This window comes from Xiphias gladius, chromosome 15 (genome assembly GCF_016859285.1).
Source record: "Xiphias gladius isolate SHS-SW01 ecotype Sanya breed wild chromosome 15, ASM1685928v1, whole genome shotgun sequence".
Taxonomy (NCBI): domain Eukaryota; kingdom Metazoa; phylum Chordata; class Actinopteri; order Istiophoriformes; family Xiphiidae; genus Xiphias; species Xiphias gladius.
The window spans coordinates 8276416-8292648 of record NC_053414.1 but is presented as its reverse complement, the minus strand read 5'-3'; the positions used below and the strand labels follow the sequence as shown (position 1 = coordinate 8292648).

Genomic DNA, 16233 nt, shown 5'->3' with positions numbered 1-16233 from the left:
TGATGCATTGTTGTCGTGAATAATGCTAACTAATGAGTTCTCTCCTTGAGAAAGAAGCAGGCTGAAAATCAGCTTTAAGATTATGTTTTGGAAAAAGCAGAAGTCAAGTCAAATTTTATTTATATAGCCCAATATCACACATCATAAATTTCCTTCAAGGGGCTTAATAATCTGTATAGCATTACGACACCCCTCTGTCCTTAGACCCTTAAATCGGAAAAGGAAAAATTCCCCCCAAAAAAAACTTTAAAGGGAAAGAATAGAAGAAACCTCAGGAAGAGCAACGGAGGAAGGATTCCTCTTCCAGGAGGGACAGACAGACAGGCATTAGATGTGTACAGAATAGAGCAACAAAGTAGATTTACAGTATGGGCAATCAGGATGACAACATTATGGATCGTAAACATTAATGAAGGATATGATCTGGGAGAACATCAAGCAACTTCCAGATGCTGCCAAACAGACAGGAGCTGAGCCACAGCTTCCTCTCCACCATGAAGAACTGGAAAAAAGGACAAGATTACACAAACATAAGAGAGGCAAAACCAAGCATACTTATCCATTGTCTGACAACAGAAACGTTAAAAAATGTGAATGAGAACAGCTTTATTGGAAATTGGCTGTATTAAATTACTGTATATGTGAGCACAAAGACTAGGAGAGAAGCAAACAGATAAAGGGCTTTCCAGGAGTTTACTAGATCTTGACCTAGACTTGTTAGAACTGCAAATCTTTCATCTTTTTATTTTCAGAACTGCTGGATTATCTGTTTATTCCAGACATTTATTATTGATTATGACAGAGACGTAAACACATTATGTCCTTTGCAACGTACTTTTTTTCCACCACCATGGTTGTTCAGAGCAGTAAATGTAGAGGCCTCATGAAGTCGTTATAGGTATTACCAGATACCATTTGGTGACAGAAAGTAGCAAAACATAAACCTGACAAAATTATTGCTTTTTAAGTTAAAACAGTGTCAGAGTAGGTTTGAACAAAATGTGCTGGATGATTGTTTTTATGAATTTATAAGAGGATATTTTGCTCAGAATTCGTCTGATTAGGCCATCTCCAAAAGTCTTCAGCATTCAATTCAGTGTTATTATTAAGAACAATGATGTGACTTGTAGGTAGGCTTTCAGAACCCGACGAGCTGTTCTGGTCTCCTCTATGTGTGTTCTTTCTTATAATAAGTAGCCCCTCTGTGGACCCTGTGTTCTCCCTGGTGAGACATGAAATCATCATCATGCCTTCCGAAAATACAATTGAATTGAAGCTATTTTAAAGTTGGCTAGTATTGTTGTTTTGTTCAGTTTTTTGTTTGTTTATTGTTTTTTTTGCAGTACAGACTGTAACTGCTGCAATGGTACACTTAACACTGCTTTACTTTGTTTGTGCTCTTGCTGTCATATCAGTGTCTAGACAGATAATTGTTGCCGTTGCAAGGGGTTGCATCAACGTAGTCTCTGTGCATGTGCTTACATGGGGAAGCCCAACCGTACAATACTCAGCCATAGCAACATTGCTTATAGTCCAAGTAAGGTTTTCTTTTTTCTTTTTGGTCCAGTCTTAATGCAGGTCTTAAGCTGTGCAACTGCTGTGGTAGAGATGTCATATAAAGGATTGCATGTTTGTGGCAGTTTTACCTATATAAAGAATTGATCAAGTTCTTCAGGTTCTATCTTGTATATTAGTAGTCTTAAAATCCTGAAAACAATTTAACCAATGAATAAATCTGAAAACATGATTAAATGTTTAGGGCCTTAAGGCTGCAATCTTCATACTTTTTTCCTTGTTTTTGTCTCTCTGGCAATGGGGCTAAAGGTATGAACTAAAGTTCATAGTTAGTATGGGGTTTTATGACAGTGTGGCAGACAGTGCCAAGATATTTTTCTCTCTTGTTAGATATTTTACTCTTCATAATGTTGGGTAGATGGACAGATGAGGTAATTGCCAGCAGTTGACATCCCAGCCAACACAACAACAAAACAACAGTCTCTTGTGTCATGAACACTTATCACTTTGATAACCGGTTTCCTTGGGGGAACCCACTCCATGCTTATATTTTGCTATGACGACTGAATACAATAGTGTTCAAGGCAGACATTTTTAATGAGAACCTCAAAGATCCTGCTGTTTACTAGGATGTCCCGATCCTGTGTTTTTAGCCCCGATCCCAATCTTAGTCGTTTGTATTGGGTTTCTGCTGATACCAGGTAAGATCTAACACTTATATTTATGGTACTTAAATGTTGATTAAATAGCGTATGTATCTGACACATTGAAATAACAGGTGTAGATGACTTAATCTCACACACCTAATTTTTTATGAGCTTCTTAATCCAAGTACTTAAAGTAATGGTTCAAAATAAAATAACTGAATGAAGGTTCAGATGGGAGAATGCCAAACCTGACAGTGACGTGACGCGATCTGCTAGAAAGGAGACGTCTTGCTCTGCTGGATTTGTTGAACCTAAAGAAACACTCATTTCACTCGTGGTTGTACATTGGTGTTACAGAGTGGAGGTTCTTCAATCACAAACTATCTTTGACAAGTAATGACAGATGCATGAAGAGAGCACACAAACCGAAAACAGCTAAGATCAATCTGGGCCTGTCATCAAGTCACTCACAGAATTAACATAAATCAGTTACAGCTGATATGATGTACTCTCGGCGACCTACATTGCTTTGCTAATGTTTATTAGCGTCAGAGCTTAGTGACTCTGTAGTTTTCCGGTCTGTGTCTGAACTTAAAGTCCCTCACTGCTATGCCCAAATAATATTTCACATTCACATGCAAATTTTCACTGGCTTATGCAGAGGGATGCTGCACAGTAGATCCTAGCTGTTTTTAAAGGAAAGGAGCTGCAACGCTAGTAGTCTGAGGTGGATGAAAAAAACATCAGAGTGCAGTAATGAAGGGATCAGATTTTGATCTGGGTCCTTTTGGCCTATACGATCCACAAACAGTGTCTGTATTGGCCTTGATACAAATCCTTTTTATCGGCTTTGTACATCTCCCCTATTTAACAATGACATGTTATGACTCTTTCCACAAAAGTAACTACACATCTTTTTTTAACGAGAATATTTGTCGTATGAAAAAGCACAGCCTTCTCCCCTTTCTCCCTGTACCTCTTTTTTAGTCAGTTCACTGTTTTGAAATATATGTCACAGGCCCAAATTGTGTAGAGCTGAAGTGGGTCTCTGCCAAATCATTAAATACGTGAGGCTGTTGTTTACTGTGAATGGTTTTTCCAAAAAAGACACCAGTCAGGCTCAAACTGATCTTGATATTGGTAGCTGAAGGAAGGTTGCAGCAGCAGTTGAAGGCAAGAAGGCTCAATCTCTTCCACCAGGTTTGGTGTAATTGGAAGTGTCTTAGCATCAGTCTTAAATATTTCTTCCCTTTATCACCATGGGTCTTGTGTTCCAGTGTTGTTGTTATATATTGTTGACTGAGCTTCCGATTACACTCCAGATCTGGCATGTAGTGAATTGTGTGCGTTGGTAGGAAGAAAAAAATCATGATGTTTCTGAATTGATTTGATAACAGCTTTCTGACTTTTGAGCAGAAGAGATGATGGCAGTGCCGCTTGGTTTTTATCCCGTAAATCAGGGAAATGTTTCAAGACGTCAGAGAAGAGTGCCTCATACTACTTTAGCCTGCTCAGTGTAAGATGCAGTTTGAGAGAGAAATGTCAGTAATGACAGTAATCGTGAAACACATTGACTGAACATAAAAGTATTTTTTGCTTCTACTTCAGGACTTCCAAAGGGGGGATTTAATTTAGGATTTAGGATTTTTTTTTCTTTTTCTGGAGAATACTTTGTGGAATATTGTAAAATGTCCCCTTTACAGCTTTTAAAGTTATAATCAGTTCTTTACCATATGAATTACAGCTATTTCCTGTTCGACTATAAAATGAAGAAAACCCATCATTCTTGTGGTCTGCAAAAATTACTAAAAGCAAATGGGAGTTGAGTTGCCAGCCCAAAGACACAAGAAAGGGCACTCCAGTGCTTGGTTCACGAAGGTGAGATGGTTCAATGTGACTGACTACTACCACTATGCAGACCTTTGCCCGTATGCTTTCTGGGTACAACCTCAACCTCCTCTTGTGAATCCAACCCCAGAGGCTCAGCACTCTGCGGCAGAACCTACCAGAGATTCTGATACTGATCCTAAATGGTCTAAAAAGCCCTTCATCTCAACCAGCTGTCCTCGTAGCTCAGTTGGCTTGCAAGGAGGAGGAAGTCATCTTAGCAATCCACCCAAACTAGTATTTCTTCTCGCCATCTTGGTTTTGGAGGGAAAGACGGCAGGCCAGCATCCCCTTGTCTGCCATTTTCTAAAAGCCATAGGGACTGTGACCAGTCTCCGGACCGTTTTGTGCCTTTGGAATTCAACGATCACTCTGTGAGCCCTCGCAAAACCAGCTGAAGACATGGACTTGAGGGTGCTCATTAAAGATATGCTGTAAGGCATCCTTGCTATTGGCTGCAACTGCAATGACGTGTTTGAGATATTTAAGCACTGTCCGTGCAGCTTGCCAGTATGAAGTTTACACCGGGGAATCTGAAGGTGATCTTACAGCTTTTTTCTGCTTTTGTCCCAAAGTTGATCAGCCCATGCTGACCTGTGGATCTTGATGCCTTTTTACTCCTCTTCAGAACAACATATTACGTTCCCAGTTTGTGCTTTGCATGTGTATCTAAGCTTGGCTATGGATTTTATCAAAGGATACCAGACGTTTGTGTCCTGAACTAAGCCTTACAAGGATAAGCCCATTATCAAACAAAACTTTCTCAGTTCATAGTGGATGCTGTTGCACTACAGCTACTAATCCTAACTCTATCTTGAGTTTTCAGGCTTCCATTTGATTATGTCTACCTTCCATCAAGGATGTGCCAGTGCTGTTTAAGTGACTCTCCGTCAGGACATCTGTGCAGCAGCTGCTACTTTGTTTATCCAACCAGTTGTTATGTCCAGGTTTGATAACAGAAGTAGTTATAGTAATGGGAAGCAGCATGTAAAATTTCACTGGTTGTCAATAAAAAGGCAGCAACTAAAAACTTGTATGAAAAGGAGCCTTACTGATTTAAACAGTGGATGGATGCAGTAAGAGAAATATTTGTGATTGAAAATTGACTTTTTTTTGTGGAATTGGGGGGGGGGGTTCCCAAGAAAATGTGAGGCAATGGATCATCTTCAGTCCTAACCACAAGTACGCTATATGTCTGGGTCTGCACGAATCTAAGGACACATCTCTAAATTGTTATATATATGGCGACAAAAAAATTAATTAAAAAAAAAACCGCTACATTTCTTTCTGTGAAACATTGTGCCTCAATAGTAGAGAGTTACTCTGGATAATCCATGGACTTTGCTGCCAGAGAGCTGCTCCTTGGTAAAATAAGTAGTTTCAATGCAAACTGTTAACAATGACAACCTCTTTTTCTGGAAAAATGTGTAGCTGTTGATGTTTTTTTTTTTTCTTTTTTTTTCCTTTTTTTTCCTCCCCTCCTCCAGTAATTTTAGCATTACATATGACATGTTATTCACCTCCACTGTGTTGGGTAATGCCACAGATCTAAAAGACGAATATCAAAATCTGTATGGTCAGTGCCATGTAATTGTAATATGGGTGAACCAATCCTTTAAATGCATGGTGATTTCCTTAGGACTGATATAGATGCAGTTTGTGAAGGAGAGAGGCTAAAAAAGCCAACCAAGAAATTAGCTCCAATCTGTTTTTGATAATATGATTCAGTGAAAGAGGTTTGCTGCTCCAGTGTCACTTCTTTCTCTCCATTCAACCTTGCTGTGTGTGTGTGTGTGTGTGTGTGTGTGTGTGTGTGTGTGTGTGTGTGTGTGTGTGTGTGTGTGTGTGTGTGTGTGTGTGTGTGTGTGTGTGTGTGTCCGTGTCCGTCCTCTTCTTTTTTTTTTTTTTCAATACTGCCCCTCTGCTCTCACACTCATGCACACTCACCCACCATCGGTGTGTCACCTGTTCATCAGTAACTCATGTGTCCCCTGTGGTCAGTGCTGTGATGGGTATTATTTATTTATTTATATATATATATATATATATTATATATATATAATATATATAATATATATATTATATATATATATTTATTAGTGGATATTTCAGAGCGATTTTTTATTTTATTTTATTTTTTTTTTCTTTTTTTTTCTTTTTTTCTTTTTTTTCCTCTTCCCCAGCTGTGTTAAAAACCGATATTGTTCCCTGGACTTCAATCGCCCCTCCCTCTTATACCGTCTCTCTCTCTTTCTCATGCCCTTGATCTCTTGCTCTGTTGCTTTATTTCCCTGCCTCTCTCTCTTTTTTAAAACAGACTCCGCTCCCTGGTATTAGATGTGTTGTTATTGTTGTTCTATGAATAAGAGATATGTGGCCTCAGGCACTTAGAATGGCACTCCACCTTGCTGCACTGTAAATACTGTGTTGAAGAGCGGGCTGAATATATGCGTGTAAACACACACATGCAAGCACATACAAAAAATAGGCCAACTATAATATTAAGTAGTTTGCTTACATCCACTTTTAAACTCAGGCAATTTGGCATTTCTCTGTTGTTGCGGCACTGAACGAAATTATAATTGATAACCACATAGTGCACCACTTTCTCTTCTCAAATGCAGACACACATCTGCAATGAGAGGCAATTATACCTTTATCCATTTGATAGATGATCATCCTTGTTTGTGAGAATCTTTAGAATCCACGTTTGTTATTTGTGTATCATACAAATTCAATTCAATTTAAATCCTTTTTTCTGTGTTGTTACGTCAATTTCTGCACATACGATAAAAAGGAATGTAAAGATGACCTTTTTTCATGTTCTCATTTCAGTTCGACATGTGAGGAGGGTTTGACCAATTAAAAAATAATTATGCTATTTCTTGGCTTACTCTGAAAACGATGAGCCTTAATGCTGAAGAGAAATTAGTTTCCTTTGTTTTTGCCATTGAGCTGTCAATTCAAATTTTGCCCTCCTGTTCAGTCCAGGCAAAAAGTGTAATTTGAATTCCATGGACAAATCATTCTAAATTACGAGAGCCTGATCTAATTTTAAGGAAGTATATTTGAAAGAGTTTTCACTTTTTGTCAGAATGTAGCTGTTGGCTGTGTTTTGAGGACTTCACTTTTTTGTGCTTGGTTTACAGCTCTAATCTACATATCTGTCTCAAACTATCTGGCTCTCCCTTCTATCCTCTCGCCGTTTATCACAACACACATACGGACGTATCCTTGAATAAACTCTCCATAGATTGATGTAGAACTTAAAAAGATTTACGCAGGAATAAAATAAACCAGGACTTTATTTGGCTGTGACGTGTGTGCAGTCCAGTGGAAATGGTTTGCTATAAATACACACATTCTCTGTTCCTCATTTTGGAAGCTCAATCTCTCTGTTCCCTTTAAATTATACAAAGCGTTATTTATAAGCATGTGGGGCATTTTTTCCTCCATCCATGTTGCTTTTTCCCTGCGCTGAAGGCAATGATAGCCCATCCACCCTTTGCTTTCACCATGTTCTTTTCTATGTCCTTCACCATTTCCCATCTTCATAGTTCCATTCTCCTCGGCTGCTTCTTGCTTTCCCCCACGCCTGTAGTTTTATCGGGCAACCGTTGCTTGGGGGCATATAGAATCTAATTTAGCCAGTAATCAAGAGCTCAGGTTGGTGTGTGTGTGTGTGTGTGTGTGTGTGTGTGTGTGTGTGTGTGTGTGTGTGTGTATTTGTGTTCCTGTTTGTGTGTGGCTTTTTATAATTGGCATTAAGCTAAGATAGACTCTTCTCATTTACCCAGATCTCAGAGTCAGTAGAAAACGAAGAAAGACATGAAGAAAACAAACGAAAAGCAGGATATCATGTTTTCAGGAAACAACATTCTCATTTTTCCTTTAGTATTAGCTTCCAATTGGCTTCCAGTTTTATCTTGTTGCTAAAATCCATCTATATTTACTACTCATTATATGTTCTGTAGTTTTGTGTTTGTCTGTTTGATAGATACTGTACACTGCTAAATCTTGTTGAACTCAGCTAAACTATAATAATGGCATCAATATATTGTGAGACATTGACTAAAACTTTTCGGTCGCCAGTGTTTTACTAAAATTTGTTGAACTTCAGAGTTTGTGAAACATGAAGTAAAACTGTTTTATTGTTTGCATATTTATTATGGTAGTATATATCGGATTTGTTCAACTTGACATGTTTCCAAGGTATAAAGACAACAGCAAATGAATGCATACTTAAAATAAAGTGAAGTTATTTAAGTTAGCTAGCTAAGAGAGTTTCCACTTATCAGTCCCGCTTCGACAGTTGTGTTTACATGAAAGCACAAGAAAGCTGTGTTCACAAATCTATCAGATGTAATGTGTACAGTTTATCAGTGCAAAGAGAGTACACTGGCAGTCTGATGCTCATAACTTCACTGTATTATCCTGCAGCCTCTGTAGAAAAGATTTTGGCAGGCATGGGTTACACCAAATAAATATCTGTAGATATAGAAAGTTGGAAATAAAGCTACTTGTTCGACTTCCAAATTCCCTGCCTCCTACACAAGCATTTAGCAGCAGACCTGCTTCATACATGTGTTCATGCTGGAGCTCTCACCCCTGACTTTAGTTAGAAGGGAGAAGCTCAATCAGAAATTTTTAGAAGGGAATATTTCTGCACTGCTGCCACGCTGTTCAATGGGTCTGAGTCATAGAAGCCTTTGACAGCACCTCTACACGTTAAGAGTATATATTTTGGAGTATATTTCAACTTAATAATATTAAAGGAGTTACACACTTTTGCTTTAATGTGACTGAAGATGGATCTCAGTCCAACGTACAATGAAAGCTGAACAAAGACTGACCTTGTGTTGTCATTCACAGCCCATGCAACTAATTAAGCTGGTAAAGAGAAATTCAGTCAGCAAGTGTTTTGATCATATTTCCAAGCCAATATGTAAACCACTCTGTGGTTCCAGTTTCTCCAATGTGAGGATTTGGGGCTTTTTCTCTGTTTTGTGTCATTGTAAATTGATTGGCTTTGCGCTTTGGACTATTAGTTGGACTGAACAAGACATTTGATGAGGAAAAACTGTGATGGACATTTTTGACTATTTTCTGGCCTTTTTTTAAAGACAAAAATATGAATCAACTAATTGTTCATGAAAATACCTTTTGGGTTTCTACCCTGCAGGCAGTAATGGTCAAACTGCAACTTAAAATGGGAATGTATCAGTTTACAAACCACTTCGTAGAAAAAGTCTGAATTTTTTGGGACACAACAAAGTTTCAGTTGTTGAACTGGAAGCCTAAAACAACTTATGTAATGAGACAGCTATGAAATGTAAATGCAAAGATGCATCAAATCTACTTTCAAATAAGAGAGTGAAAATAATGCAAGGCCTTTTTAAAGTTTTGACATTTTGGGAAATACGCTTGGTTGTTTACTTGCCAAGATTTAGATAAGAAGATCCATACCCCTTTCATAACTGTATCTATTCCTTTCATCCATACAAAAATTTAAGCGTACAAACAACAATTTGTGGTTTCATGGCGGGTTATAAACCAAATATTTCTCGGTCCAGCAGAGTGATTTCACTGAGTCTTGTCACAATATTAATGTTGTCATGTAAGCATTGTAGACTACAGAGTGTCTTCAGAGCCTAGCCATTCAAGGAACACACGTCTTTATGGCACTCAACTTGAGAAAAGTGTTGAACGTAGGAAGAGCACTCCGTTTCAGCAGAGGTGCATGCTTTTGGTGTTCCAAACCAAAATACAATTTTGGACACAAAATGGCAATATTCCCCTTAAAGCGTAGGGCAATGAAGTCAATTCTCAAAACCATATGCCAGACTACAGAAAAAAAAAAAGAAACTGTAATTTCTAACAAATAATTATTGACCTGCTTTAGTATTACATCTGGTCCTGTGTCAGAGGTAAAATTTGATTTGAAGATGGACTCATTTTTGGCAAATGATTACATAAGACGTTTAGACCCTGCTGTATAAAAACACACTATTACTATTATTTTAGAAGTTTGACAATTTTGAATTAGAATTTGGACAAGAAGATTGTAGAAGAAAAACTATACAACTGATGGACACCTGAACTTTGTCTTTATGTGTCTTTTTGTCTCAGGGAGACTATGATCCAGTCAAAACCAGAGTTCTTCACCTCAAAATGAACCCTACTACTGTTGCCAAGCAACAGCGCCAGCAGGAGGTTGAGGCTCTTCGGGAGGAAGTGACACATCTCAGAGGACTCGTTCGCTCGTTGCAGGTTGGAGGCGCTCTGGTCCATTCTCAAGACGACTCCAGCATGCACAGCTCCAGCCTTGGCCTCAGTTTGCCGCCATCAAAGGAGGTGCTAGGTAAGACTCACAACACACATTGACAGCCTCCCTTGTACTAAACTGGCACATTAGCTTGTAATAGCCTTGTAAGAAATGAAACAGGGTAGGGCAGTTGCATTGACTTCTCCGTTATCCATTACATTTCCATTACCATTCATTTATTTTTATTTTTATTTTTTTTATGAAGCTGAAAACAGATGCTGCAGTTGAGTTTAACGCCAGAGCAAATATTGGAGAACGAAATCTTGACCAACACAGAATGCACTAATGTAGGACACAGAAAGTACAAACGCACAAAACGGTTCAATTTGAGCTGCAATGAGCTACAGCCAGTTCTCACTCTATAGCACTAAGCTTGAAATGTTACGAAATATGCCTACCATTTTTGGCACTCTGTTAAATATGATTGGATAAGCTATTTAGCGTTATGTTTAAACAGTCAAAATTTGCTTACTCTTTCCTGTGACTAAAAAGACTAAGAAGGCCTTTATAATTTGATTTATTGAAGTAATTTGATGTTTTTCTTATTTTGCTTTATTTCACTGCATTTCTTTAATGTAGCTCTGTTCTCCGTGAAAGCTTTTCTCTTAAGCTTGACCTGTGTAATATTTCTGCCTAAATAAGCAGTTCCCTTTCGCCAGACTCATTTATAAAAATGTGCGAAGAGAAAAAGTAAACCTACTCCCTCTGGTGGCTCGGTTCCTACCCCAGAATAAGTAGAAAATATCTTTATTGATATTTAAGGCCACTGAGGTCTTTGTCCTCTTTGTCCCCTTAGGTGTGAGTATATGACAGACAGTTAGAGGGAGGAAGTGTAGTTATGACAGGGTTAAATATTTAATTGGAGTTCAGGTCAGTTCAGCGCTGGAAGTCTATTGGCTAATTTGTCTTCTGAGGACCACAGTGCTTGCTCTCTCTCTCTCTCTCTCTCTCTCTCTCTCACGTTCACTCTAATTCATGAATCTCGTCTCCTCCACCTTCCATCCTTCATTTTCCTTTTTACGCTTTCTTACACTTGTGTCTTCTTTCTGCCATTGTTCCCAGCCATTAAATTTTGCCTGTCTTCTCCTGACCCACTGTTCTTCCAGTGTGCTCAATTTAAACTCTAGCAGATAATGGAGACCTAATGTGTGATATCTGTTCTTATCATCAGACCAGGGTCAGTGCAGTGGAATCTCCGGAAGAGTATCAAAGATGAAATGAATAACTTTGACTCAGAGATTGTTTATTTGGAAACATTTTTCTCCATGTACTGTATATGACTAAATTAGTCATAAACCCCACCGTAAGATTTATGTGTGCATTTCAGAAGTTAAATATTTAAATAACCCTTTTGAAGGTCATCTCTTGCAAAAAGAAGTGTTCCATATAGGAATGAATTTGTTACCACAGCGTGACAAAAATCCCTCTTTGCCCCAAAAGACATTGTAGGGTTTCCATTTTTTTATAATTATGACTCTAGTGTCATGATTTTAGTAAACTGGAACATTTTGTGCAAATGGAAAACTGTCTTTGGCATTTAAGTGCACAATCCATGCACTTACAACATTTTCATTTTGTCTTAACTGTGGTTCTTAATGAGATATTTTAACACAGCAAAACATTTCAAATAGACACTTTTATTTTTTTTTAGTTGTTGCCATGTCTATAGTTGAGCAGTTTTACCAGAGACCTCAGAGGTAAGTATGCTTTACACTTAATGAGATTTTAAAGCATTATGATGGCAAGAACATTTAAAATGAAGTTTAGGATTAAAGTGAGAGGAATTATTCTTTTATATGGCTCATTTTTGCACCAAATTAGAAGTCCTTCCATTATACTCATCAAGCATTTAAAAAAAAAAAAAAAATTAAATTTAACTAGTGAATTGAGCTATTGTTATTAAGTATTATTCTAAGCTTTACACATGACTGCATTTTGTGAATGAAGAATTTCTTTTTTTTCTTTTTTGCTCCTTCTTGGAAGCATCCTGAGGGTTCCTTTTGCAGTTGGAAGTGAAAACATTACTGAAGATATTGGGTAGCCCGAAAGTAAAAGTAAAAACATTAATCTTCCTAGGGCCATAACCCCCCCCCCACACACACACACACACACACGCACCACGCACACACACACACACACACACACACACACACACACACTTTTAGTGCTATAACCCATCTCTTTTTTTCATCTCCATGCTGAGACAATTGTTTTCAAATCTGACAATGCTTTACTTATTCTTTAAGTTCGTAATGTTTTACTGTAGTTAATCATCCTTTCTTTCTTTCTCCCTTGAAGCTTGAGTAGTCTTCAGAAAATCACAGGAAGCAAAGTCAGGGCAACATCACACTTGTGTTGGGTGTCCTGGGTAGATAGATCAGTTTGCAAATTTCCGCTTTTCTTTTTTGTTAAAACAAATGATTTGTGTCATTACCCGGTTTAGTTCATTTTGTCATGTTACCGTCAGTTAAACAGATACAAATGCAAACTTTGGGAGTTGTTCAAGTCGCAAAATGAGAAGGCAGAAATCTATAAATAAGCTCCCTCAGCGGTGGAATTTTCTTGACAGCTTTGGAGAGGCGTTTAGACCCACAGAGACCAATTAAGGGCAAAAGTCAGAAGTCACTAACTTTCTTAAAACTTGGCAGTTGGTTTAAAAAATCTCCTAACCTAAATACTTTGATTTAGCATCTCAGCACAAATATTGACACATATGTACACATTCATCTTTGCAATTGAAGAGGCAATAACACTCCATGTTCCTGTGTACATGTCTATTTGTCTGCATGTTACAGTAAATTTCAGCAGCGTCTGCTTCATGCTGCCACTTGAGAATTAACAGCTATTTTCAGGGCAGTTTGATAGCTGTCATACAGTGACAGTTTTGTCACAATCCTGAAGTCTTGAAACAGTATTTATCAGCACTGACTGACACTCAAGAGGAGCCTAGTCACCCAGGAGACAGATCGGCTCACAGACAGACACACTGACAGACTCTTAAGTTTATATTTTCTAGCCACCTACTTATTTAATAATGACAGATAAAAATGTAATAGGTTAATAAGTATGAAAAGAAGAGTGATGGATAGAAATGATTATCAGTCATAGCAGGGTTACAAGCCAGGGGTATGAAAAAGCACCACTCTCACTATTAACTGCTTTTGCAAGTATATAAAAGGTGTGTGTGTGTGTGTGTGTGTGTGTGTGTGTGTGTGTGTAAGAGAATGGAGAAGTTGTGACTTTTTAAAGTATAATTGTAATAAAAGTAGATGTACATTTGAGCAACTGAAATATCTTTGACCTTCAAAAAAATTTATCAGCACAAACTAAGCTTTTTTTGGGCTGTTAAGTAAGCATTTTATCAGCCTTGGTCAAATTGTTTTTCTCCTTTTTCTAAATTCTCTTTCTGGTGCTCCCGTCTGTTTTTATTACCCATGTTTCTTTCCAAAATTATACTTCGACAGAAATGAGAAACCATCAGGTTAGGCTTTTTCTGTGATGTAAACATCAGCAAAGAACCTGAAGACAATTGTTGATTTAGTGAAGAAGACAACTTTTTTTCGAATATACACCATGACACTCACTGCTGCCTAAGCAGAGCAATCTTTCCACCTTTCAGTGTTTTACAGACCTTTTGAAAGGGGTGGAGAAATGCGCTTCCACTAAAGATTCAGGCTCAGATAAAAGCTTCCAAACTAAGCTCCTCCGCAGATTAAAGTTAGACTCAGCTCTCTGACACTTTGTTCAGATGTATCACTAGCAGATACACAAACTTATTGAGAAAGTTTTAAGTAAATGTGAACAGTAACATCATGGATGTTAATGTTTGCCTTTTTTGGTTGTTCTGTTCCCCTTTCTCGTTTCACCATTTCTGAGGCTGCATTATATCCATGCACAATTGCAAAGGCTCACATGCATGTGTATCCCTTTCAATATTTGCTGCAGTAATAACATTGCCAATAATTCCCTCAATAATAACGAATTTTTGCTCAGATGAACAAATTTCTCTGCCTTCTTGAATCAAGGCTTCAAATTAAAGTAATTATCGTAAATTGATTTTGAAAAAACTTAAAGTCAAGCCCGATCCTGCTTCTCCTCTCCATGGTTCTCTCTGCTCCCAGCTAGTATACGCGGCTGACTGCTTTAGTCACCAGTACACTCCGAGCATTATAGTGTTTTGTAGACCCTGAGTGAGCAGATGCAGTGCTGCAGGGAGTGTATATTTGAAATGGAGCAGTCCATTTATGCTGCATGAGCTTAGTGAGTTGAGCATGTACTTGTAGAGCTCCACGGAGAAGAAGTCTTGCATCGGAAGCAGAAGCAATTCCTGAGTTAACAATGTAAAGAGAGAGAGACGTTATAAAAAAATATAACTACCAACCAAACTTAAGAGAACATCTCACTGATGCGTTCTCCTAACTTCTGTGTGTGTTGCAGATTTACGTAAGCAGATGGAGAGCTCTGAGCTCAGGAACCAGAGGCTGAAGGAGGTGTTTCAGAGAAAAATCCAGGAGTTCCGCACAGTCTGCTACGTCCTGACCGGCTATCAGATAGATATCACCACTGAGAACCAATACAGGCTCAGCTCAGTGTATGCAGAGCACATGGACGACTCCTTGCTCTTCAAAAAGGTAGGTATACTTTACATTTAGGGCTGGGTAATTTGGACACAATCAAATATCACACTATTTTTGACCAAATACCTGTTGATATATTGATATAATGCCATTTTATAACTTTGGTGCATTCAATACACAAGAAAGAGATAAAGGTTTTGCATAAGCTCAGAAATGTGTTGAACTGCAATACAACCTTTGAGACGAGAAATACACACATTGAAACCATATCCCAATACTACCGTCAACAAAATTCCAGATATCCACACTCATAAAATGTAATCACTATTATCTGTGTATTTCTAGCTTTACATACATCTCTACCTATATACTTACTGAAATCAGATATCAGGTTGCAGATAGCTATGAGCCACTGGCAGTGTGTATTTCTGTAAGCATACGCACAGTGATCATGAACAGAAGTGTGAAGTTAAAAGGGTAACACTGTCAACATCAAAATTCCTACAGGCTGTAGCATCTGTGTAAGTGCTGATATCTGTCTCAGTGAGCTCTCACACAAATGCTTCAGGAAGTGCAAATTTGACCTTGTAAGGTGTCCCTCCCCCCTTTTTACTGTATCTCTCCTCCCACATCCATGTTTATGCACCATTATAGCGTTGTGCCAAACTCGGCCATGCAGTGAGATGAACACTATGCCGACGGAGACTTTCCCTGGCAGTCTGTATTGAATGTGTGGAGGAATGGTGGTGTGTGTGCGCGCATGTGTGTGCGCATGTGCGTGCGTGCGTGCGTGTGTGAGACAGAGAGAGACAGAGACAGAGAGACAGAGAGAGTGATGACTGGGCAATGTCACAGGGCTGGGCTGCATTAATCGATCACCACTCCCCATACACCCATTGAGTGGGCTAAATAAAAACTGTATTTGTGTCTGTCCCTTAGCTGTTGAGTAAATCCCTTTCTTAAGTAGCTTTACGGTGAAAACATCCTGTCGTGCGCCCTCGCACTTACCTCTTTGTCCCTTTCTTTCTCTCCTTCCTCCATTCTGTCCTGCTACATGTTTTCTCCCTTTATCTCTCTCCTCTTGTTTATCCCCCTCCTCTCTCTCTTTTACTCTCTGATCTGAGTGTGTAGCAGTAGCTAATCACCGTGTTGTTGCTGTATTGTGTTATGATAGGGGGCCTCTAGCTAGAACAGAAACCATGGAGAATCCATACTAGCAAAGTAGAAGGCGCCTTTATTATCTTGGGAGGCTAATTATTGTGGTCAAGTGGTAGACGATTGC

At 38.5% G+C, this 16233-nt stretch overlaps 1 protein-coding gene across 2 annotated transcripts in view; it reads left to right on the top strand.

Annotated features, from left to right (window-relative positions):
- Window positions 1–16233, top strand: part of mad1l1 (mitotic arrest deficient 1 like 1) — a 54337-nt gene that overhangs the window by 19078 nt on the left and 19026 nt on the right. For both annotated transcript variants that reach the window (XM_040145380.1, XM_040145381.1), the window contains exons 16-17: window positions 10179–10410; window positions 14812–15005. In XM_040145380.1, coding sequence (XP_040001314.1) covers window positions 10179–10410; window positions 14812–15005 — 426 coding nt within the window. The remainder of the gene's footprint in view (window positions 1–10178; window positions 10411–14811; window positions 15006–16233) is intronic.